Genomic DNA, 23,457 nt, shown 5'->3' with positions numbered 1-23,457 from the left:
CCACATGTGGTGATGTCATGGCCCTGTCATGGTATCCCAGCCGCTGCTCAAGGAGGTTGCGGCGTTTAAGGCCATGCTGCGTGTGTATGCGTGTGTCTGCGTGTGTCTTTGTGTCTCTGTGTGCTTGCTTGTGAGTGTGTGTGTGTGTGCATGCGTGTGTGCGTGTGTGTGTGTGTGTGTGTGTGTGTGTGTGTGTGTCTGTGTCTGTGCGCATGTGTGTGTGTGTGTGTGTGTGTGTGTGTGTGTGTGTGTGTGTGTGTACACGTGCATGTACGTGTGTGTATGTGTGTGTGTGTGAAAGGGATGGACAGAGCAGCTGACACACAGCGTCACGGCCTGTAATCAGAGCTTTTCTGAACGTCGCCCCGTGTACACACGTCAAGCCGGGTGCTCTGTGGTCACTGCCATGGGAAACACAGCAGTAAAGTCACCCGTTTACTAGAAAATGAGAGGAAAAAACTGTGGTACGTCATTGCTTGGTAAGAGTTTAAGGGGGCTGTCTTGCCGGTATTATATGTTTAATGAGATGGTATACGCTTGGCTGGTGCCAGTATCAGCGCACTCACGCCCACACCCATGTTCCAACCGTAGAACATCCGCACGGAATGCAGCCTCCCGCAATGGGCCTGACCATAGGGTTGTGGCCCCACCCCTCTAGGCCAGGACACAAGGCCAGGCCAAGAAATACATGCAGCAAGCTGCAATGTGTTATAGGAGGATGCTGGGATTTAGGAGTTTATTGAATTATAATATATTATTTGCCGACTCTGAATCCTGAACCCTAGTTGTCTCACTTATAGATATTGTGTACTGTGAGTGTATTTATCACCATTGGATGCTGGCCTTGGTTTGAATAGTGTGTACAGCATAAACATGATGTCATGCTGGTTTAAGATCACTATAATCATCACAACCTTCACCCTTGCAGGAATTCGACCTGAGATTTTGAAGAACCCCTGATGCTTTTTAGCCTCATCTTGGTTACCTTGAGTCCACCATCTTCTGTCACCTCATTGGTCCTTTATAAACATATTTGTTCCTTCACATTTAGTAAGGAAACTTATTGAAACAGTATTAGAGAAGGGATGATTCCAATCCTGATCAGAAATAACTAATGTGAGATTATGATCGAATGATCTAACCTTGACAATGATCCAACCCTTAATACATCATGGGTGTGGCGTAACTAACTACTCACTCAATCACTTCACTTCACTTCCATCTTTGACATTGAACAAAACAACAAAAAAATCATATCATATACCATTAAAAAATGAAGACACAGCTGTACACATAATGTAAGACAGTATACCATTTCAAAAGATTACCAGACTTTATTAAAAGGTCAAACATTAGAATACTGAAATGGCAAAACTTTTTTTCCTTAACATTTTGTTATAATTTTCTAAAAATCACATTGGTTCAAAAATAATACAAAAGACCATTCAAATATTATTTTGAAGCAAAACATTCTGATTGTTGTATATAAGCCCTTAATAGAGTGAAGGTGGTCTGTGCTCTTTTCGATATCTTCAAAAACCTAGTCAAAACTGCAACACATGAAGGGTTAATAATAAAACAAAATAAAAGACAAAAGTGCAAAACAATATAAAGTTTATAACTTCAGAAAAATTACAGTACAGAGCAGGGATTAATCAAACAATGTTCTTTATAAATCTTTATAGTTAGCCCATATATACCATACATATAGAGTATAGCATATCAAATGCATGTTGCATCACATCTTGAATATAGCATGATGAATAAAGTTTAAATAACGTTTATTTTTCCTAGTGAATATTTAATCTTACTCGACACAGTAGTTCAAAGGGTGGAGCTCTTCCTGTATTTAAACTTAACATATATGACGTTATGCAGGATTGTTATACAAATTGTATTAAATAATTGCAAAAACTATGGGGAAAATATACTTGAGTTGGATGAAAAAGGAGAACATTTTAGTTGTCTAACCGCCCGTGGTCGTAGAAGCAACATGGTATAAAAGGCATTTTACAGAAGGCTACATAATAGAAAGTGCGGGCGTTGAAATGTGTGCAAAAGGTGAATTTGTATTTTCAAAGTGGTTTAAAAAGCTGTGTTGGGGAAAGAGATCGGAAGTTTCCCCCTTGTAGCTACATGTGGCTCATTGGTGGAAACATTACATCGGAATATCAAGGAAGTGTCTGCCCATCCTCCGGTGACAGGATTCTAGAATTCCCCAACTTGCACATAGGAATGTCTCTAAAAGCCTGTCCAGCAACACATTTCACTTCCAACTCGAAGGCAATAGTTTCGGTGTTATTGTAACCCTGTGGAGACCCAACTATATGGAATTCCTTTAAAGGCACAGCAGGGATTGAAAGAAACAATGACATTTACTGTACACATAAAAAATCGAATTATTTTTTAAATAAAATACAGGTACTGCGAGTAACAATGGTTGAAAGAGTGAACAATCATAAACCCATTCAACCAGTAGGGGTCAGTGTAATGCAAGTATTACGGTTTGAGGGAAGCTTTGACGGAACTCCATTCCTCTTTACATAAACGTCGAACCTCTAGCAGAGACATGCATCATGACCAATTAGTTCTATTTGTGCTATATACGTCTGATTCTAGACCGAGCTAAACCACATACCGACATCGAATGCATTTTTAAATATTTCTTCTGCATAATATTTGAATTTGGATTTTCCAGTCATTTAAATTTTTGGAGGATTTCATTAGCTTACAATAGCATTCAACCATTATCTTTAAATTAAAAATAATTATTATTTTGTAAGCGGACAGGTATACACCAGTTCTTTCTCCAATTTGAGTGTATTCTTGTACACTCAAATTATTGTGCAATTAAGAGAACACTTTAGAGTGGTTAAGTGTATGGGGTTATCTCAAGTGGATAATACTGTGCTGTGTGTATCCTGGAGAGCAAACGTAAAGAAAGTATACACATCAAGCTAATTCTTTACACAACTTAACGTCGACAAAGCGCGGATCTCAATGAAAGAGTTCTCCCAAGAGCGACCCTTTCACAAGTTTGAAGGAGTAACAAGTCATGCCGTCACATATAAAAGGCAGAGTCCATTAAGTAAAGATAAAAAGTGCATTCCAATACCAAACACAGTAAAAGTGACGCATGATCAGAGTTCCACCAAAAATAAAAAATAAAAACTCAGAAAAACCCATTCCAAATAAAACCACGTTCCAAAAGTGGTTTCTGCTCTGAACACACAGGCCAGCTAGTGCTCAGCTCAAAAAATAAGGAAATAAAAATAATGCTCCAGCCTTCTCTGGGTATGAGAAGCGGTCTGACAGCATCCTAGAGAGCACCACCATCGTATTATTGCTCAGTTCATTCGGGCCCCCAACCAAGCATGGTCTCAAGCCACAAACCATGCAGTAGAGGAGACGTACAGATCAGTGGCCCTTTTGATTAGACCCCTATCTAGAAGGTTCCTGGAAGGATTCTGCTACTCAGGCCCCAGTTTGTAAAGCTCATAACCCCCTGTGAGGATGGCATTGTTCAAAAAGTCTAGATCTGTACGCTATAATATTGATTGAATGATCACTACATGTCGAAGCAATGATGTTGACCAACGCAGAAGAACATCTCAGCCAAATTCCCCAATACTGAACCCAAATCACCCTCCATAAAAAGGTGTTCTGATTTGGTGTGTCCTTTAGAAGGCACACAAAGCCAAGAAAGTCATGGCTGAGGCTATCAAGTCTATGGGGAAATAAAATGAAAATGTATTAGTCTGACATCTTCTCCTCCTTGTAATATAAATGTCTGAATCCAAAAGTATTGGATACTGTACATTTTACGGACGTCAAACATATTTAAAATACTGTAGGTCGATGGGAAGCGAGTGCGGGCCAAGGTGCCTCGGATCTCACTCTCTTTCTCTCTCTCTTTCTATTCTTTCCTTTAAGAAGAAAGCAGCTCAATTTTCACCAGGTCTCATGAGATGCTATCTAACGTCTATTTTTGGGAGCTGTTGATAGCTGGTGGATCTCGCCACATGTTTCACACCACCCCATCCGTCTCCTATACACTGTGTCTCCTGCCCTGGGTCTCCTAGCCCTCCCCATCAGAGCGGAGCACAGAAGGAGGGAATAAAGGAAAAGAGGGCTCATAGAGAAGAATCAATGCAACCACAAGAATCCAAGCTTTCACAATCACTACCAAAGAGCCAAATAATAATAATAAAAATAATGACTACAATAATAGTAAGAGGTTATCATAGAGATACTATTACAATTCTTGGCATTTAAAGCTATATCCAAATTGCAATTTCATACCAAAAACATCCTGATATACAGTGAAAAACTACAGACCTATTTTAGGATGATTCAAACACAGCCTAATGAAATGGGTTGTTAAAATGATATTATATTCAAGTGATTTAAAATATATTCAGAAATGAATGACCATTCAACAAATATTGCAAAACGGTATTTGGAATAGGCCTGTTATTGAATAATATTGAAAAATAACTAAACATGACAGAATAATGTGTGCATCACCTTGTGTGAAATCATGTGCATGGACACTATAATTAATATAAACATATTAGTGTGTGTGGATACAAACATGTACATTTGTGTGTGGTTGCTTGCATGTGTGTAACCATGGAAAAGCCATATGCACCATTTTCAATCCCAGCAGGTAGAATGGAAGGCTATGTCATTGTGTGTTGAGACTTTTAACAGACACCACAATCACTACACACTGAGCCCCCTCTCCCGCTGTCTGCTAGTCTGTAAGTCTGGTCTCTATTTCTCCCTTCTTTTGCTTATTTCTTTTGGGGCGGTCCCAAAATAAAATAAGTAAAAGCAAATCACAGCTTTGGTTTTCAGTAAAGGCAAACTCAAAAGTTTTTTTTTTCTTGCGAGCAAAATAATGTGTGTGTGTGTGTGTGCTTTGTGTTCTTTCAACACTGTTAAGATTATAGTAATAAAAAAGGCTCCTTGTCACCTTAAAAGTTAATTAAAAAAAATAGCAAAATAACAAATGAGTTCCTTATGTGAAGGTTGGTGCTTGTGCCCTGAGCAGTGCTGCCCCTAGTGGTACAGGGGTGGAAAGGCAGGCTGGCTTAGGCGCTTCAACACAACCTAGTGGTCAAGGAAGGACATTGAGAAGAACACAGCTGTTCTTAGAATCTGTTCAAAGAAATTGCATCCATCATGAATCCCTGGCAGTGGTATTCAAACGGGGACTGTTCATGTCACGTTGAGGGACTGTTTATGTCGACTCTTCACATCGAGCAACACTTTTGTGGAATTAGTTCTTTGAATCCATCTCTCCAGGGAGAGTGGATGTGTGTGGGCTTGTAAAATAGTTCATCAAGTCAATGGAAGGAGGTTATAAGGGTGATAACTGATAACTAATAACCACAGTTATCACCGTAGACAACAAAGAAAATGGAAAATATCCACCAAAACTAATAAAAACCTTATCCAAGTGATGGGATGGGTGATCCGGTGTTGGTGTATTAAAGTGGCTCTGAGGGTTGGACCTACATGGATCAGCATGTGGTCAACGTGATAATCAAGTCAATAAGCAGGATGGGAAGTGGAATCAAAAGCCCCAATAGCTCAGGAGGTCACTCCGGGTGGGGTCGTTCTGAGTCGAGGGGAGGTGGAGGTGGAGGAGGAGGAGGAGGAGGAGGAGGTGGAGGAGGGGGGGGGGAGGAGGTGGAAGAGGAGGAGGAGGTCTTGTGAAGGGAGACCGTATGGTACTGAAGTGGCTCGGTGGCACACACACACATGCTCACAGCCACAAAGGCGCTCTCTCTCTCTCACTCACTCATTCACTCACTCACTCTCTGCTCTGTCACACAAGCCTAAAAAATAAAGTAAAATAATCCTCGCATTCAACTACAAATCCCATGCACATAGGTGGGGGGAGCAGGCAAACCAGCACATCCATACCACTGAGCACTGGGGACATTCTGGAACGGAGTCAGGAGCCGGGGGGGGGGGGCTCAGGAGACGTGGGGCGAGGAGGACGGCTGGTGCCTCCAGAAGCACCAACCCCGCTTGGTGTTCTGCTTGCGCAGGATCTCCTCCTCGCGCTCGCGCTCCTTCTGAGAACGCAGGTAGCGGTCCTCCTCCTTCAGGAACCACACGGGAGGCCAGCGCTGCTTCTCAAAGTGCCTCTGGTTAACTACAGAGAGAGAGAGAGAGAAGAACAAGGAGCGGGAGCGAGAGAGACAGGGAGAGAGAGAGGGAAATACAAGGAGGGGGAGCGAGAGAGACAGGGAGAGATAGAGGGAAATACAAGGAGGGGGAGCGAGAGAGACAGGGATAGAGAGAGAGGGAAACAGAGACATGAGAGAAAGAGAGAGGGAAGTACAGAGACATGAGAAAAAGAGAAGGAAATACAGAGACATGAGAGAAAGACAAGGAAATACAGAGACATGAGAGAAAGAGAGAGGTAAATACAGAGACATGAGAGAAAGAGAAGGAAATACAGAGACATGAGAGAAAGATAAGGAAATACAGAGACATGAGAGAAAGAGAGAGGGAAATACAGAGACATGAGAGAAAGAGAAGGAAATACAGAGACATGAGACAAAGAGAAGGAAATACAGAGACATGAGACAAAGAGAAGGAAATACAGAGACATGAGAGAAAGAGAAGGAAATACAGAGACATGAGAGAAAGAGAGAGGGAAATACAGAGACATGAGAGAAAGAGAAGGAAATACAGAGACATGAGAGAAAGAGAAGGAAATACAGAGACATGAGACAAAGAGAAGGAAATACAGAGACATGAGACAAAGAGAAGGAAATACAGAGACATGAGACAAAGAGAGAGGGATACGAGCCAGAGAGACAGGGAGCAAGAGAGATATTAAATGTTTCATACAATCATTTAAATGCACTTTGACAAAATGCATACTATACATTTATTTACACAACAATTGCACAACAGCGTAGTTGTTGCATAGTGTTGAATCACTAAAGAAACACTAGTCTGGGGTCATATGAGCTAGCAAATGGATCAGCGTCCAACTAATAAATAATTGCAGGAGAAATGTCTGTACCTTGAGACATGGCTTTCATGTCTTTAGGAAACTTGCGGCAGATGCTGTTGTAATTAGTGCATATATGGTGCAGACACCAGGCCGATAGCTGCTGAGCGTTATGGAACTGCAGATGGAGGGAACACAACAAAGTGATTTAGAGATAACACGAGATTAACGACACATTAAAGATAGATTCATATCAGCGGTCGAATCGAAATGAACATCTAACGAAACAGGTACTTTCTACGTGTTTTTTATCTTTGACTTTGGACTACTCATGACGTATGCTAATGAGCCACATCTTCAGGCATTGGTCTATTTTTAGCGACACACACCTGAGCCAACTCGAGGTAAGCCAACACCTGTCCGTCAATGTCTGTTCCCTTCACAGCCAGTTGGAGCAGCTCATCAACAGCATGTTGTTCTGCAGAATACGGAGACAAGCAAGCCTTCCTTATCCCCTTTGCATACAATGCTGCTGCCATATATCTTTTGAATAGCCCATGTGACAACATATTTTCACTACTGAAATACGATTGTGTACCAAACCAATAATATCTGTTAAAAAAAACTACCAGTGGTGGACATGCTAACAAACACATGTGTTAAGTAACGGCAATGCAATCAAATGTTGTTGGTTTATATTTATTTTTGCTTCAGCTTTAGCTTCATAAGTAAGCAAAGAAGCACACACACTGAGTGATGCCTGTCTCAAAAACACAACTTGGCGTCTTATTTCCAGCTACATTGACCATCTGTAGTTGCTTCTGAAAAGCCACAACCTTACTTTGCTCCTACTGAGTATACCCTATGTCAAGTACGGAAAAGACCTAACTAAAAACCACGAAAGTGAAGAACAACAGTGCAGCGAGGACCGAGCGTACCTGTGAGAGCCACGAGGCGGGGCAGACACAGCCTGTTGGCCAGGACGATCAGGTCGATGGGCTCCAGGCCGGGGCTTGGCGTCAGCTGGCCGCAGTACAGGAACTCCAGCACCCCATGCATGCAGGCACTGCTGGTGTCAGGAATGGAGACCTGGGGGGGGGGCGGGACAGGGGGAGAGCAAATCCACGTCAGGGGGGACGAACTCTGTTTGTGATTTAGGAGGTAGGAGGTGGAGAGGATGTGGATAGCTCAAGGCCGCCTGCAGGGAGGTTGCAGACTCGGGAATCGAACCAACTCAATGAAATATTACCATAAAGTTACAACTGGACTTGAACAGTAGATAGGGCCTCTAAACCAATATAGTTGTTTTGAGATGCATCACCTATCATTTGAGGATATTGTGAAATATCAGTACCAGTGGAAACCCCTAGGGGTCACTATGCTATTAAGTTGATCCCAGCAGGGCCTGGGTGTTAAAAAGAGAAAATAATAATGATGTTTGTAATGAATAAGAAATCCTTAATGGCACTATTTAATTGGTATTGGGGAGACTTGAATCCAAGTCAAAGATAAAAAGTCAGGTGACCGGAACAAGGTAAGCACGTGATAGGCTAGCAGGGGTTCGACAACAGTACCCACTGAGGTGCCCTTCACCACACAGATCCACAACCAATTAGAAGAATGTCAGCCCGCCGGTGACCTCCTCTCGCTATGGCTGAAATGTCACGATGCTGACACACACAAGGAGGGGGTGAATGATAGGGAAGTCCTAATATTAACATTCAAATGACATGGTTTAATTGTAGTGTCTTGTAGTGCGTCCTTCCGGTTCAATGTGGATGACACCCCTCTCCTAACACCGCCATGAATTAATGGGTTTTTGTGTGCAATGGGTATGGGAGGGGGGGCATATTTAGCATTCAAATTTTCAGGGAAATCGTCAGTGAGGGAAAAGCAAACCACAGGAGCTTTGAAAGGAGCTATTTAAACTCCAAACGTTTCTGACTGCAGGGGGCTGCCATTGGTTGAGACAGAATATTTGATTGGGCTGTCTCAACAAATATCAGTATAATTAACCTAATGGAAAGTCATTGGTTATTTTGTTAGCATTTTGACATTATTCACTCCGTACAAAGTATCGGTGAAACAGGCGATAGTAGTGAAGTATTTTGTAAAGGTTAAAAACAAGCCCTCAACCAACGATATATTATTTCACACCTCTCAAATAGAGATTTATTGACAATATACTTTAATATTCTATTTTCCTTAAGAAAAGTTTAAAAAAGAGACAAAATACCCCTTCAGTATTTAAAGGAGTTTCGGTCTTGGAGCTTAGTTCTATATCTTTCAATCATCCAGTCTCACAATTTCTTCAATGCATTTCTCGTCTGTACAGCCTCTTACCCGAGAGTGAGAGGAAGAGACAAAGCTTCCTCAGGGTCACACGACTGTGGCAGACTTTGAAACATGGCTTTTCTGGGAACCACCAGTGTCAAGTGCCTCATCAAGAGAGTGTGCGGCTCACTTCCATTCAGACGGCATCTCAAAATAGCCAGGACTTTGTATGCCCCGGAGAAAGACGGAAACGCGAACCGACGGCACGGCAATTGCATCTCGCTAAGAGCTCACCGGTGACGTTTGCAACAGGCGTGATTAAAGCTACATCTGTGCCTCTGAAAAGACATTATGTTTGGAGAGCAACAGCAGAGCAGGAGGCAACCGCCGAGGTTTTGGTTCAAGATCTTCACTGAATGAAGCTCACCCTTTTCGAGGAGGGCATAAAAATGCAAATCCATGAACAAACGCAACAAAAAAAGCTCCAGTCAATGGCGCTCAGATGTCAGTGGAAGGCTGACGTCATAAGCTGGCCTGGCCGGCCTGCTGGGTCGTTGAGGCTTTGTGACGGAGACACCTGCCCACCGTATCGTGCCAAATGGATGCCCGCGACGGTGGCAGACCGAAACACACAGCGTTCAGGGTAACCTGGACGCGCTTGCAGGTCTCCAGGAAAGTGGCTGATTATTTGCGGATGTTGTGAAGTGGACACACACATATTTGGGGTGGAATTTAAAGAAAACGGTTTATCCGTCTTGATCTGCCTTTTTTACCAGGTGCGATTAAAACACAAACCCTCCCCTAACCTCAACCTCCGAAGGAAAAAAACGCTTTAATGACAAAGCATTATAACCCGTGAGGGTTTGTTCCTGCTCCGTCGGTCCCTTCTGCCGCTCTGCCCTGTTGGCTCCCTGAGAGCTCCTTCGACACCCGCCACCTAGACTCTCTCTCTTTCCAAGCTCAAGGCTTGAATCTATCTGACCCAAATCCACGGCGAGCCAGGAAGTAACCGTACCCCAGAGGATCCGATTCTCCAACGCCACCTAGAAAACCCTCGTCACGGCGCAGTCAGACACAGGAACACCCTCTCTCTGGCCAAGCGTTTCCGACTCTATTAGGCGACAACCCAGCGGCAGCAGCACGGGAAATCAAACCCCGAGTGGAGAAGGTCATCGATAAATGAGATCGGTCCGACAGCCCTAAAATACTCCGAACAAAAGGCGGCCATCTTTCTTTTGTTATTATAGAACAGAACAGATGATGTATTATGCATTATAGGGCAGGCAGTAATTTATACAGGATCAGATGCCAAACACATGCTTGCAGGAAACCTGCCCTCAAGGTTATGCAATTCAACAGAGATCCACATCTAGTTTTCCAGCTAATACATTAGTCAGTAACCTGCATGTATTCATCCAACCTCAACAATAACGTCTGTCAAAGCTGTGTGTGTCTCCATCTCACCTCTATCTGTGTTTGTGTGTGTGCGTCTCTCTCTCACCTCTATCTAAGTGTGGGTCTCCCTCTCACCTCTATCAGTATGTGTGTGTGTGTGTGTGTGTGTGTGTGTGTGTGTGTGTGTGTGTGTGTGTGTGTGTGTGTGTGTGTGTGTGTGTGTGTGTGCGTGTGTGTGTCTCTCTCTCAACTCTATCTGTGGGTGTCTCTATCTCGCCCCTATAGGTGGTTATCACTCTGTCTCACCTCTATATGTCTCTATCTCATCTATCTGTATGTCTCTCTCCATCTCACCTCGACATGTATCTCTCTATCTCATCAGTGTGTGCCTCTCTCCATCGCACATCTTACTGTGTGTGCGTTACTTTCATCTGTGTGTCTCTTTCTCACCTCCTCAATGTAACTCTCCATGAAGGAACCACGGAACATCGCAGCCATCCAATCACAGCTCGAGATGAGCAGGGGCTTGTGGGCCGGAAGGTTGCCATTGTCCAATCTGAACATCACATCTAAAACCGGGGTGGGAAAAGAGCATTCATCTCTTGCTGTGCCACAGAAGCCGAGGCTACGGGGGGAAGACCGACAGACAGACAGACAGACAGACAGACAAAAAAGATCCATACAAAGAAACAGGAGAAAGCAAAAGGACAGACGGACACACACAAAGACATAGACAGAGGTAGACAGACAAAGAGATAAATTGACGGAAGGAAGACAGCACTTTGTTTGTCAAGGTAAGAGAAGGAGAGTTGTGGACTCTACAAAGAAGACATGCCATTATAGGTCATTGAGTATTTTCGTCCAGATCTACTCAAATGTGTTTGATTGGTCTGGTCTGGGGAGTGGATATAATGCTACAGCTACCTCACTTACATAACAACTGCCCTATATAAGCTCAAAGCTACGGTTAAAAGCACAGATTTAATCAGCTTTTAGGTCAAATGTTTGAAACCTTCAAAAAGTATTCTCCGCTACTAGTAATTAAACAGCATGTAATAATGAAGGCTACATTTATAGTATGATTTCACAACATTAAAAGGGCAACCTGATGCTAGATTACACAAAACCAGAGAGGCAACTGAAAAAGCGTGGCTCCCTGTTGTCTGAAATGGGATGGAGTCTGGACAGGGTGGTCTTTGACTGCAGACGTTATTAAACATGAAGACACAGAAGCTAGAGGACAGAGGGTAAGACATGAACACACTGACGAGGGACACAGCCGTGCATGGACAAAGGATAACACCAAACAGGATTCACTGAACAAATAATCTAACAAATCATCGTTTGATGATTATTCACACACTTCAAAATACATGTTATGAATACATGTTCATCACGAGAATGTGCAGATTTTCTTTCAAATGCACAACGTTGAATACATGACTAAATGTATGCTAGGTGCACATTTAAAGAAATTATTATGTGGAAATGCTTGAAATGGAGGAACAGCAATCTTTTGTAGAAGTAGTAACATTTAAACTACTTCTGAAGGAACGTCAAACCTTAGTGACAGCTCTATGTAAACGTCATCATCAATGCAATGGAATATCATAAATGATACCCCATGCCTATTGCCACTGACACACATATGTTTATATACACAGTTCAAGAAGATTGGACCTACAAAGTCCCATCATAAAGAACCGAAACAAGGAGAAGTACCAGCATAATGGTTTACCGGAGAAGGTGCCCTTATTCAGGCACTCCTTGATGCGGTTGGCCCTCCGCACGTGGAAGGCCTTGGTGATCTCCTGATTCATGAAGCTCTCTCTGTTCAGGATGTTGGCCACCATCATCCGCAGGTCAAACACCTCCAACAGCTCAGCAATGGTGGCCACCTGCATCAGGTCCCCTCGCCCCTCATCCAGACTGCCGGTGTAGAGGTATTGAAGCACAGCCTGGAACCAGGGGGAAACAAAAGCAGAAGATGATGCCAACACCAGTGCAGTCTCTGTGTTCAGTGCAACAGTGGAAAGCAAGAAAACAGCGTGTTCTTTGCAGCTGAAATGACCCAAGAGCATTCTGTTTGAGAAGTGCTATTATGGACCTAGAATATGGAAGCATTGGGACAGATTTTAAACCTCAAAGAGACATTGACCTGGTTAGGGTTAGGGTTAGGACTAACCCTAGCCCTAACCCTAACGTGTGCAGGTGTTTGTGGACGCGTCCTGGAGTCATGGTCACCTGGAAGGGCTCTTCCTGTATGAGCGCGTCCATGGCGACGACCGTCATGAGCCGGGGCCGGCCGGTCACCGGGTCATCCACGTGCTCCACGCCCACGCTCAGGAAGCCCCTCCCCCAGCCGGACAGGGCGTGGCTGTTGCCCGGGGCTGCCTGGCCGCAGGGGGCGCGGCAGGGCAGCGCGTTGTCGCTCTGGGACGTCCTGAGGGGGCCGAGCAGGGGCAGCGGGGGGCGCTTCAGGCCGCGCACTCCGCCCTCCGCCGCGTCCTTGTCGATGTCCAGGCTCTTGGTGCGGCCCGCCTGCTCCTTGGCTCCCCTCCGGTTCTGCTCGTCTTCGTCGGCGCTCTCCGACCGCTCCTCGCTCTCCGGCCCGGGGCTGCCGCCATCGTCTTCGTCGTCGTCGTCGTCGTCGCAGTCGCCACCCCCGTCGGCCAGAGACGAGGCGCTGAGGTCCAGGGTGAAGAGGTCGTTGAACTTGGAGCAGGAGGTGGCCAGGTAGACCTTGTGGGCGAAGACGCGGGCGGCGCCGCCCTGCAGGAGGAACAGGACGTCGGCGCACAGAGGCTGGCAGAAGAGGGTGTCTGGGGCCTCGCCGTCCCGGGGAGGGGGGTCCGGGATGCCCACGATGGGCCGCGGGGGGCGGGGCGGCAGGAAGGGAGCCTGGAGGAGGGGCCTCTGCACCTTCTTCAGGTGGGACTTCCAGAACTGCAGGTGGCGGCGCGAGATGAGGGCGGCCCGTATGGCGTTGTCGAACACGTCTTTGACCCCGAACTGGGCCACGATGCTGGTCTCGTAGTAGGGGATGCCCAGCTCCTTGGCCACCTCGTGACCCCGCTCCGGAGGAAGGATATCTGTTGGTTTAATGGGTCTAGAGACCCGGCAAAAATACCTCACAGCACTGTATTGATCGTCCATGTGTTTCGCCTGCATGTTCTACAGACAGTGGGCAATCATTCCAGAAAAGCGAATGGGTCTCACTTGGCCAGAGGTCGGCGTGCACGGTTCACGGCGTCCAGGTCGGCGTAGCGCAGATCCAGCTGGCAGCCCACCAGGATGATCGGGGTGCGCGGGCAGAAGTGCTTGATCTCCGGGAACCACATGGTGCGCACGTGGCGGAGGGAGTTGGGGTTGGCCAGCGAGAAACACAGCACCACCACGTCAGACCTTTTTAAGGAAGGAGGAGATCGATAAGAATTCATCATGCAGAGACTGCAGTGCATTTGGACGACTGGAAAACTGATAACTTCCTGTGGATAAAGGGGTACAGGGGCACTCGATAGGTGGGGGGGGTCAGGTATACACAGACAATTCAAGTAAAATGGAAGAGAAGTTAGTCAGCAATAATTCCTGTTGCTTCATGTGAGATGCATGTACTCGTGAAAAATAACTAAATATACTGTTTTAAAAAATGTACTGCCAAGGCTAGTAGGAGGGACGAGGTAGGAGGGACAGTGGCAACAAGCAAGATCCTGTTCCAGTCAAGAACTAGAGTCATTTTCCTGTTGATATTCTTGTGGGTGCTGTTCAGAATTCAGAAGCAACATGAATACATAGCGAGGAGTGAAGGGAGGGTCGAGCGCTCATAACAGTTCATTAATTTTTAATTCACACATTTTAGTTTCAGCTGTAAACATATTTGTATCTTTGTAGAGTCAGCTGCCATCAGCCCTAGAGCCCTGCAGAGGGAGTGTATACGTGCAAACACAACCACTAGTGTTGTTGTCACTTTAAGTATACAGAAAATATCATTGAACACCATGGTAAACCTGTTGAACCCTTTTAGAGCTGAGGGTTTAGCAGTTGAAATCCAAAGTGTGGAAGCACTTACAAACTTAAGAAGGAAAGTAGAGCTACACTTTATATAATCAATCTGTGTTTGACCAATGTGCAGGCTTGTATATAGTAAAGGCTATGTTAGGAAATATAATTGTTCTTATCTAACACCATCCAGAATTGTAAACATTGAGTAAGGAAGGAATGTTCATGTTTAATGTTTTATTTTTTATGACACGATCTAATCCATGTGCTTTAGGGCAATTTATGATGACAATGGTGTTCCCAAATCACGATTTGTGTGTGGGTGCGCGTGTGTGTGTTTGGCCCTTGAAGGCTGGTGAAGCCCCTGTTGCTCTTACTTACATAAAGCCAAGCCTAACCTAACATAAGAACCCTAAGGCCCTGCGCACAAAGACCAGGCTAAGAATAGACTAGTACACACACACACACACACACACACACACACACACACACACACACACACACACACACACACACACACACACACACACACACACACACAAATTCTTCTTTCTTCAGTTACTGTGTTGTAGAACGAACACAGCGACACATAGACATGTTCTGAAGTCTGAAGATAGGGCTGGTATGGTGTGCGTGTGTATGGGTGTCCCCAAGAGATCTTCCTAATGGCCAAGACATTGGTAAGTCATCGTGCAATAATTAACCACACCTTGTGAAAAATACAATGTAGGGTTTGTGTGTGTGTATGTGTGTTTGTGCATGCGTGTGTGTGTGATTAAGTGTTTCTGTGTTTCTCGGTGGATTCAAATTACAAAGGTCATTTCATGTACAAGATTATGTAAGGTAACCAGCACGCAAACACAAATGAGTCCGATTTTCCATTTGAAGTGAATGGGAAGTGAGCACGGAGCAAACAGGCCGCACGTTTCGGGATCAGGGGAACGGAAAGTCTGATCTTTCCCGTATTGAGCTGAGAGCATTTGAACTAACTTGCCTTTTATCTAAAAAAAACTTGTTTTAGAGTTTGCTATTAACAAAATACCAAATACCAAATACCGAAATGAGGGGTAGAGGGTAAGAAGGGGTAATAGAATCTAGGAGGAAAGGGCTGTGAAGATGAGGGCTGAATAATATGGTGGGGAGGTGGGCCTGTCTGAGCATGTTAGCCACACAGAAGGAGGTCAGACGTCTGAGCCCAGCAAACGCGCCTGTGTTTGTGTGTGTGTGTGTGTGTGTGTGTGTGTGTGTGTGTGTGTGTGTGTGTGTGTGTGTGTGAAAGGGAGACTGAGACAGAGACGTACAGAGGGTCTCTGTGTGTGTGTGTGTGTGTGTGTGTGTGTGTGTGTGTGTGTGTGTGTGTGTTGTGAAAGGGAGACTGAGACAGGCGTACAGAGGGTCTTTGACTGTATGTGTGTGTGTGTGTGTGCGCGCGCGCGTGTGTGCGTGTGTGTGTGTGTGTTCGTTCATCAAAGGTTAGGTGAAGCGTGGTAAGAGCAGCGAACAGCTGAGTTGGCCCCGTTCCTCAATCAGCTGACTGCAGAGTGATTAGGCATACAGCACTCTAGCAGACACAGATAAAAACACACACACACAGTGAACTTAAGGGGACAAACAGGGCAGGACGCTTTGGGTGACATACTGATAAGCATACGCAAACAACCAAAGATAGAGTAAGCACACAGTTATGTTCAAACATTGACGGGGTAAGTTGTATAGAAATTGTGCAGGGAATCTTGCTGTCTCATTTGTGTGCACATGGTGTGTGTGTTTGCTGTGCGTCAGGATTACTTAAAAAGGTTTTTATAGGACGGATGGATCTTATGGGGTCAGAACAGTCTCATTAATAATGAATCCACAGAGAAGGATTCACAATTGTATTTTGTGATTTATATATAAATTACTCTCTTCTCACAAATACATTTCAATGCACACACACATGGATATTGGTATGTATAAATGCAAAATAAATCCATAAACAAAAATAAGTTTCACAAACACATTTCTGATCCACACACAAATGTGTCTGGTTTTAAATAAGTGTAATATAAATCCATAAATATATGAATTAAAGAATATTTGCAATTTTCATCTAAATGTATTTGGATGTTGTTACATTTATATACAAACTGTTTTACAACTTGAAATTACAAGCCGCTTTTCATTTGTGAACTTGTTGTCATTTGTGTGTGAACTGGTCTGTATTTATATGTGGATTTTTGAGACTCTTCTGACGTGGCTGGATTCACAAATGCATTTTTTTCAACAAGGAACTATCTGTAGCCAATCAGATGCCTCCCGCGTTTTCAGCCAATCACATGACTGCAGTGACTGGGTTTTTAGATTGTCGGTGCCGTTTACTACTTTAAAGGCACCGACAATCCCAAACCCAGTCGAAACTAGATGGTAAAAAGTGTGTAGTTCAAAACGTGACGCAGCTTTTACTTCTCGCCACCAAGAGATTGTTTTGTACGATCACTCAAAAAAAACGTTATTTCCCATAGACATTTGACCGAGGGAACCGGGGGGCTCGGAGGCTGAACTTATTCTTCAGAGTTCGGGACTGCAGTCATGTGATTGGCTGAAAACGAGGGAGGCATCTGATTGGCTACAGAGAGTTCCTTGTTGAAAAAAATGCATTTGTGAATCCAGCCACGTCAGGAGAGTCTCAAAAATCCACATATAAATACAGGCCAGTTCACACACAATTGCAAACAAGTGTCTTGTAAATTCAAGTGTAACAGTTTGTATATAAATGTAACAACATCCAAATAATTTTTTTATGAAAATTGCAAATAATTTTTTAATTAATATATTTATGGATTTATATTACATTTATTTAAAACAAGACAAACTTATTTTTGTTTATTTTACATTTATACATACCGATATCCATTTGTGTGTGCATTGTATTGGTGAGAAGAGAGTCATTTATATATAAATCAAAAAAATACATTTGTGAATCCTTCTCTGTGCATTCATTATTAATGAGACTGTTCTGACCCCATAGGATCTTAGTAAGTTGGATGAAGCCACAAAAGGGGATCAGGAGGTGATCACTCAGGCAGATGAATAAATGGGTAGAGAGAAATGATCCAATATAGCAAGCGCTACGTTGCAAAGAGCCTGCCTTGTGTGTGTGTGTGTGTGTGTGTGTGTGTGTGTGTGTGTGTGTGTGTGTGTGTGTGTGTGTGTGTGTGTGTGTGTGTGTGTGTGTGTGTGTGGTAGTTCCTTGAAAGTTCCCTGAATTTGCTCAGGTGAGATCAATTCCACAACACAAGCCGAGACAATCATTCTGTCTGTGTCACATTCTTGTTCCCCAAAAACTTTAAATAGTGCAGTTTGTTTGTATGTGTAAGTGTGTATGTGTCTGTGTGTGATTATTCATAGGGTCAACCAAGTGTGATAGCCAGAAATTACGTTTTTAGGTCAACAACCTTATTTTAGCTTTGGTGAACTAGACAGGGAGCGACAGATTGTATGTCTGCATGTGTGTTTCTGTGTGTGTGCATGTGCGTGTACGCATGACTGCGTGCCTGCGTGTGTGTGTGTGTGTGTGTGTGTGCGCGCATGACTGCGTGACTACGTGCCTGTGTCTGTGTGTGTGTTTGTGTGTGCATGCATGCGTATGTCTCCCGGTCTGCATTCCTGCTTGCTTGCATGTGTATGTGCCTGCATGTGCATTCTTACCTGCCATATGCAAACCGCCTGTCTTTGTGATGATCTCCAAAGGTGTCCCATAGTCTCAGGGACACGCTCACCTCGTCCACCACATCGCGGGATCTCTCCAGCACCTACATTCACACAGCCGTCATCATTATGTTTACTCTGCCGTGGTGCCATTCTGCATGCTAATAGCATAGACGTCATGATAGCGAGATGTGTTGGGGTGTGTGCGTGTTTGTGTGTGCGTGCGCATGGGTAGGTGTATGTGAGCATGCATGTGTGTATTTTATTGATTTGTGTGTGTGTGTATGTTAGTGTGAGAGTGTGTGTGCGTATGTGTAGGTGTATGTAAGTGGTGTCCATATTGTGTGTGTGTATGTACAGGACTGTGTGTGTGTGTGTGTGTGTGTGTGCCCACCTCCTGGCATACACGGTATTGGTCGATGGCCCAAACGGTTGGCACGTGGGTGGCAAGGAGCTGATACTGTGTGAGGGTGGCATTGCAGGCCCGGGCACAGATGAGCCTTGTTTTGCCGACTGCATTGTCTCCCACCACCACACATTTAATGGTTTCCACATTGGGCCGCTCATAGTCAGTGTCTATATCCATGGAGAGTGCCCTGTGCAGAGAGAGAGAGAGAGAGAGAGAGAGAGAGAGAGAGAGAGAGAGAGAGAGAGAGAGAGAGAGAGAGAGAGAGAGAGAGAGAGAGAGAGAGGGAGAGGGAGAGGGGAGAGAGAGAGAGAGAGAGAGAGTACACACATTTAGTTCAAACTGAATAAAGAATGAAATAAAACATTTATTTAGATGGTTGCAGAGTTGGAGTTACAGTTTTTATTAAACGACAGCCCGAAATATAGGAGGTTGCTCTGACCCGCATGGGGTCAAACAAGTCCTGGCTCTGCAGGTTTTGCCAAGGCTCAAAGCCCCCATGGCTGTACTGACCAGTGTACCCAGGCTGCTGCCAAACTCCTCCACAGAACAGACGGAGGTTTTCAGGCTGAGCAGTGGGGAGACAGCAGTGCTATTTATGTACCAGCACAGGAAGAGAGAGAGAGAGAGAGAGACATACAGAGAGAGAGAGAGAGAAGATAGCATCACCCTCATAGTGATTTAAATATATAAACGAAAGACTGGTATGTGATAAAGCATCTACAGTACTTTGGCAAACGAAAAACATATCTTGGCCTCTTTGCAGCAGGGAGAGAAAGCTATCTTGAAGCAAATCTTTTCTACTTTAGAATAAAATACCTCTGCACCTGGTATCATCTACTTCCTCCATGGTGTGAAACATCCTTTTTCATTTGCATGGTTTCCTCAAAATGCGATACATGCGTTTTTGCATACATGCAAGACTACATTGTTTCCATTTAATGGTATTCAATTATGGTAAAAAAATAAAAATAAAAATGGTAACGATTAATCTTTCCTGGAACCCTGCAATCAGCAAATAATGTCTGCTGAATAAAAAGGGACAGGATACTTGAATGAATCCGAGTGACTTATTAATTATTGAATGACCTAGTGGACTCAAAGACAATGGCAAGATTTGCTTTCATCCCGTTCTATCATCGTCTTCTAGAATGAACCAGGCATCACACACCAAGTCACACCAAGTTTTCCTATTGAAATAGAAAAGAGCTAGAGAACCAAAACCATAACTTATGAAAAGCTCAACTTCAAATCCCCATCGCCCTAAACAGATTACATGCATTCATTACATGCCACAACAATAGGCTCACGACCCATATACAAGCATATTCCTTGGGAAGGCTAATTTATTTAGGTGATATTGACACTGCAGCACCGAGAGTCCAGTCAAACCAACCCATTGGCTCTTGCCAACTGTACAAAGACCCAAATCCCCATAAATGGAGCCCCTGAAACATTCATAAAGGCTGTGGCGTGTTACTCCATTGATGTGGATGCTAGTGTAGGCCTGCATTGACAGACACCAGTGTCTATAAATGGCATCTATTCATTAAACCAGCAAGCCATGTGCACTGCTGTAGAATCCAGCCAGCCATGAATCGCTGTGACCACAAACCACAGTTTCTCCCAAACACATCTTTCATCCTGTCTAATACGATGCCTGTTGCTGAAGCTCGAGGAAGCCCCTTAAATATTTGATCACAAATACATATACATGGATATACATTTCCATGAAAAATACAACCAAAAAATAAAGCTGCCATCTTAAAGAAGAAGAACAATCAAATACAGGTGTAAAAAGAAGGAGCACACCTACATTCATTTGTCTGACCTGTAGGCGACTGCCAATCGGAATAAACTGTGTCTGTGTTCAGTCAGTGTGCTCAATGTGGAGGTGCAATGGTCTTGCCTGTGTCTTTCCAAAGTTATGAATAATATGTCCACTACACACCAGCACCACCACCACCACCTGTCACTACCCATCTACCAATGCAACATCTCCAGGGACGACCCAACCACACACACACACACACACACACACACACACACAAGGCAGTGCGCTGTGCGTCAGGTATACCAGATAGCCAAAGATGTATACCAGATGGCTTTGTACAAAGCCATGTCTTGTTTGGGACGAGACGGTTGTACTGCTGGGACCCACAGAGTTGGTACAAGCAGTAACTGGGCAGCTCAGGGGAAATCACAGTTTTCTTTCCTGCTGACAGCTCCTCTACCTTAAATGCTCCAGTACAGTTTGCCTTGAAGCACTGTGTGTGTGAAGTGTGCTTACTGTCCACGGACGGCCATGGCATTTCACAGTAGCCGTTTGGTCGTAGTCTATGTTCTTGTGGACGACAGAGGGCACTGGACACGGAAGTCAACTCATGCAGATGGTAGGAGCGGTTCTCTGTTTTTTTACGTCAATCATTGCTGATGCTGAGCTGCGCTTCCTTGATGCGGAGGAGGAAATAATTTGTCATTGTCATCTTTTATAGGAGGCCTTTGACACAACCTCAGCTCAAATGTGTCCCTATTGAGTAAATAACAACAACAACAAGAACGATCACAACAGGAGTGTAAGAAGTAGTAACAGCATGCATCACGTCTTCATCTGACGCACAGTTCGGTCGCCGAGATCGTGGATATGATTGGAGGATTTCTGATGCTTTACAAGCTTCAACATTTCAGGGGTGTGCAGCAAGCGACATACCACCACATGCACCGTGAGCGAGGGCCGTGATTACGTCATTTCTGGTTTGTGCAATTGCACACAGTTCATGCACTCGACAAAAAAGGAAGCTATGCAGAAAAAGAGAAAAGAGTGAGTGCAGTGAAAGGTCAGGGAGGCATCAACTATCATTGACTGGTTTCAGCTAAACGTGCGTGTGTGCGTATGTGCCTGCCTACATGCGTGTTAATTAGCTCAGGGCCAATCAATGAGTCTTGGTAGGATGTGGGAGCAGTTATGTAACAGAGAGTAGAGTAAGATGTCTGGAAACTTTCTGAGGGGGATCGAGGGCTCCAGTGCTCTGAGAGAACAGGCTTTAGAGGAAACAGCCACCCTCCCTCCCCCCCAGGCTATTGTTTGATGGATCATGTGGTAGGCCAAGAACTTACACAATGCACACATAAGCACTGGCTCAAGCTTGTACACGAGCACACATACAGCACACCAATGTGAACTGCATACACATGCATATTACAAATACACAGAAACAAACAGACGCACAGCAGGAAAGATGTGCGTGCGGAAATGAATGTGCATACACAGCGGGCGTGCACGTTCATTTACATGCGCCCATCTTTCCGATGGCAGCCGTTGTGACGACCAGACATCACCAGGGCCGCCTAGGGTGCCCAGGGCGCAGAAAGTAGCAGGAAGCTCAGGTTTATTTTAAATCAGTTCGGTCTAGAGCTCACAGATGTCAAGACCGCAGCTGTTTAATTACAGCACGTTCTCACAAAGAATAATACAACGGTGATGAAACACGCTCTTCCTGTTTACATCTGTGGTTGTTTGAGTGTGTGTGTGTGTGTGTGTGTGTGTGTGTGTGTGTGTGTGTGTGGTGGCCCATCAAAGGCTGGTTGTGGGTACATGCAGATTCATGCATGTGCCTGTGCAAGTTATTCACATAACCCACACGGTAAAACGGGTGCAAAAGCAAAGGCTATGACATGAGTGTTGAATTAGGTTGGTGTGCGAGCGTGCGTGCATGTGTTTGGTTTGCAGAGGGAATATGGTACAGGAGATCCAGACAGACACAGAGACTCATGCATAATTTGGGTTTTGTGTGCGTGTGTCTCAGGAGTGCTTTGCCTCAAGCCAGAGGGGGCAATTCATTACATTCAGAACCATAATTCTGTCACTGAACATTTGCTTTAAGTTCCATTTAATCCTGTTTTATTGTGCTATGTCTGGTTTGTTGGCTAAATAGTCTCCCACACCGTCTGACCCACTGACCAATACCCTCCCTTCCTCTTGTTCACTCAGCCTTTCCGTCCCGCCCGCTCCGACACAACACTATTTCACCCTTCGCTTCATGTCTCTCTCTGTCCACACCCCTCCCTCCCCCCACCACTGGCCATTGTTTCTCCTCTCGCAGATTTGCCAGACATAGACACAGTTCAATTTCATACTGCTACTCGGACCGTATTCCATACTGGTTTCAATGACAACTTGCCCTACTTAAGGCAAGCCAATGAATGGATATTTCCAGATTGATATACAGTGTGTGTGTGTGTGTGTGTGTGTGTGTGTGTGTGTGTGTGTGTGTGTGTGTGTGTGTGTGTGTGTGTGTGTGTGTGTGTGTGTGTGTGTGTGTGTGTGTGTGTGTGCGCGCGTGTGCGTGCGCAGGACAGTAGCTGCCAGGGGCCCAGCTGGCTCAGACTGGTTACATAACTTATCTGTCTGTTGCCTTGTCATCCTGTGCGGCTGACAGTCAACTTCAGCCTCTCTGGTCTGGTGTAGGGCCTCAGGTCTCACGCACCAGATGTGCAGTTGCGCACGCATACACACACAAACACACACTTTGGTCGGTTGCAGAGAAGTTTAAGGACCATGCATCTAACTAGTTGGTAACAGCTTCCATTTTTGCATTCGACACAGTAGCACTGCATAGGAAATTCTGATAAGAGGAGTGACACATGATGGATGGACTAGCATTGGGTCTATACACCATTTTATAATATGTAAATCATTACAATTACCTTAGTGTGC

General features: G+C 44.7%; 1 protein-coding gene across 2 annotated transcripts in view; it reads right to left on the bottom strand.

The window, feature by feature from the left end:
• Window positions 1-1,338: 1,338 nt before the first annotated feature.
• The window catches only part of rhobtb4 (Rho related BTB domain containing 4), a 37,886-nt gene continuing 15,767 nt past the window's right edge, over window positions 1,339-23,457 (bottom strand). For both annotated transcript variants that reach the window (XM_079734622.1, XM_079734621.1), the window contains 10 exons: window positions 18,729-18,930; window positions 18,335-18,438; window positions 13,868-14,053; window positions 12,893-13,757; window positions 12,387-12,606; window positions 11,099-11,217; window positions 7,918-8,068; window positions 7,369-7,457; window positions 7,052-7,157; window positions 1,339-6,169 (listed from right to left, as the gene is read on the bottom strand). In XM_079734622.1, the coding sequence (XP_079590748.1) occupies window positions 5,988-6,169; window positions 7,052-7,157; window positions 7,369-7,457; window positions 7,918-8,068; window positions 11,099-11,217; window positions 12,387-12,606; window positions 12,893-13,757; window positions 13,868-14,053; window positions 18,335-18,438; window positions 18,729-18,920 (2,214 nt within the window). In that variant the 5' untranslated portion in view covers window positions 18,921-18,930 and the 3' untranslated portion in view covers window positions 1,339-5,987. The remainder of the gene's footprint in view (window positions 6,170-7,051; window positions 7,158-7,368; window positions 7,458-7,917; window positions 8,069-11,098; window positions 11,218-12,386; window positions 12,607-12,892; window positions 13,758-13,867; window positions 14,054-18,334; window positions 18,439-18,728; window positions 18,931-23,457) is intronic.

This window comes from Pollachius pollachius, assembly GCF_949987615.1.
Source record: "Pollachius pollachius genome assembly, chromosome: 1".
Classification (NCBI taxonomy): domain Eukaryota; kingdom Metazoa; phylum Chordata; class Actinopteri; order Gadiformes; family Gadidae; genus Pollachius; species Pollachius pollachius.
The sequence above is the reverse complement of the archived record's forward strand: the minus strand, read 5'-3'. Positions and strand labels throughout refer to the sequence as shown.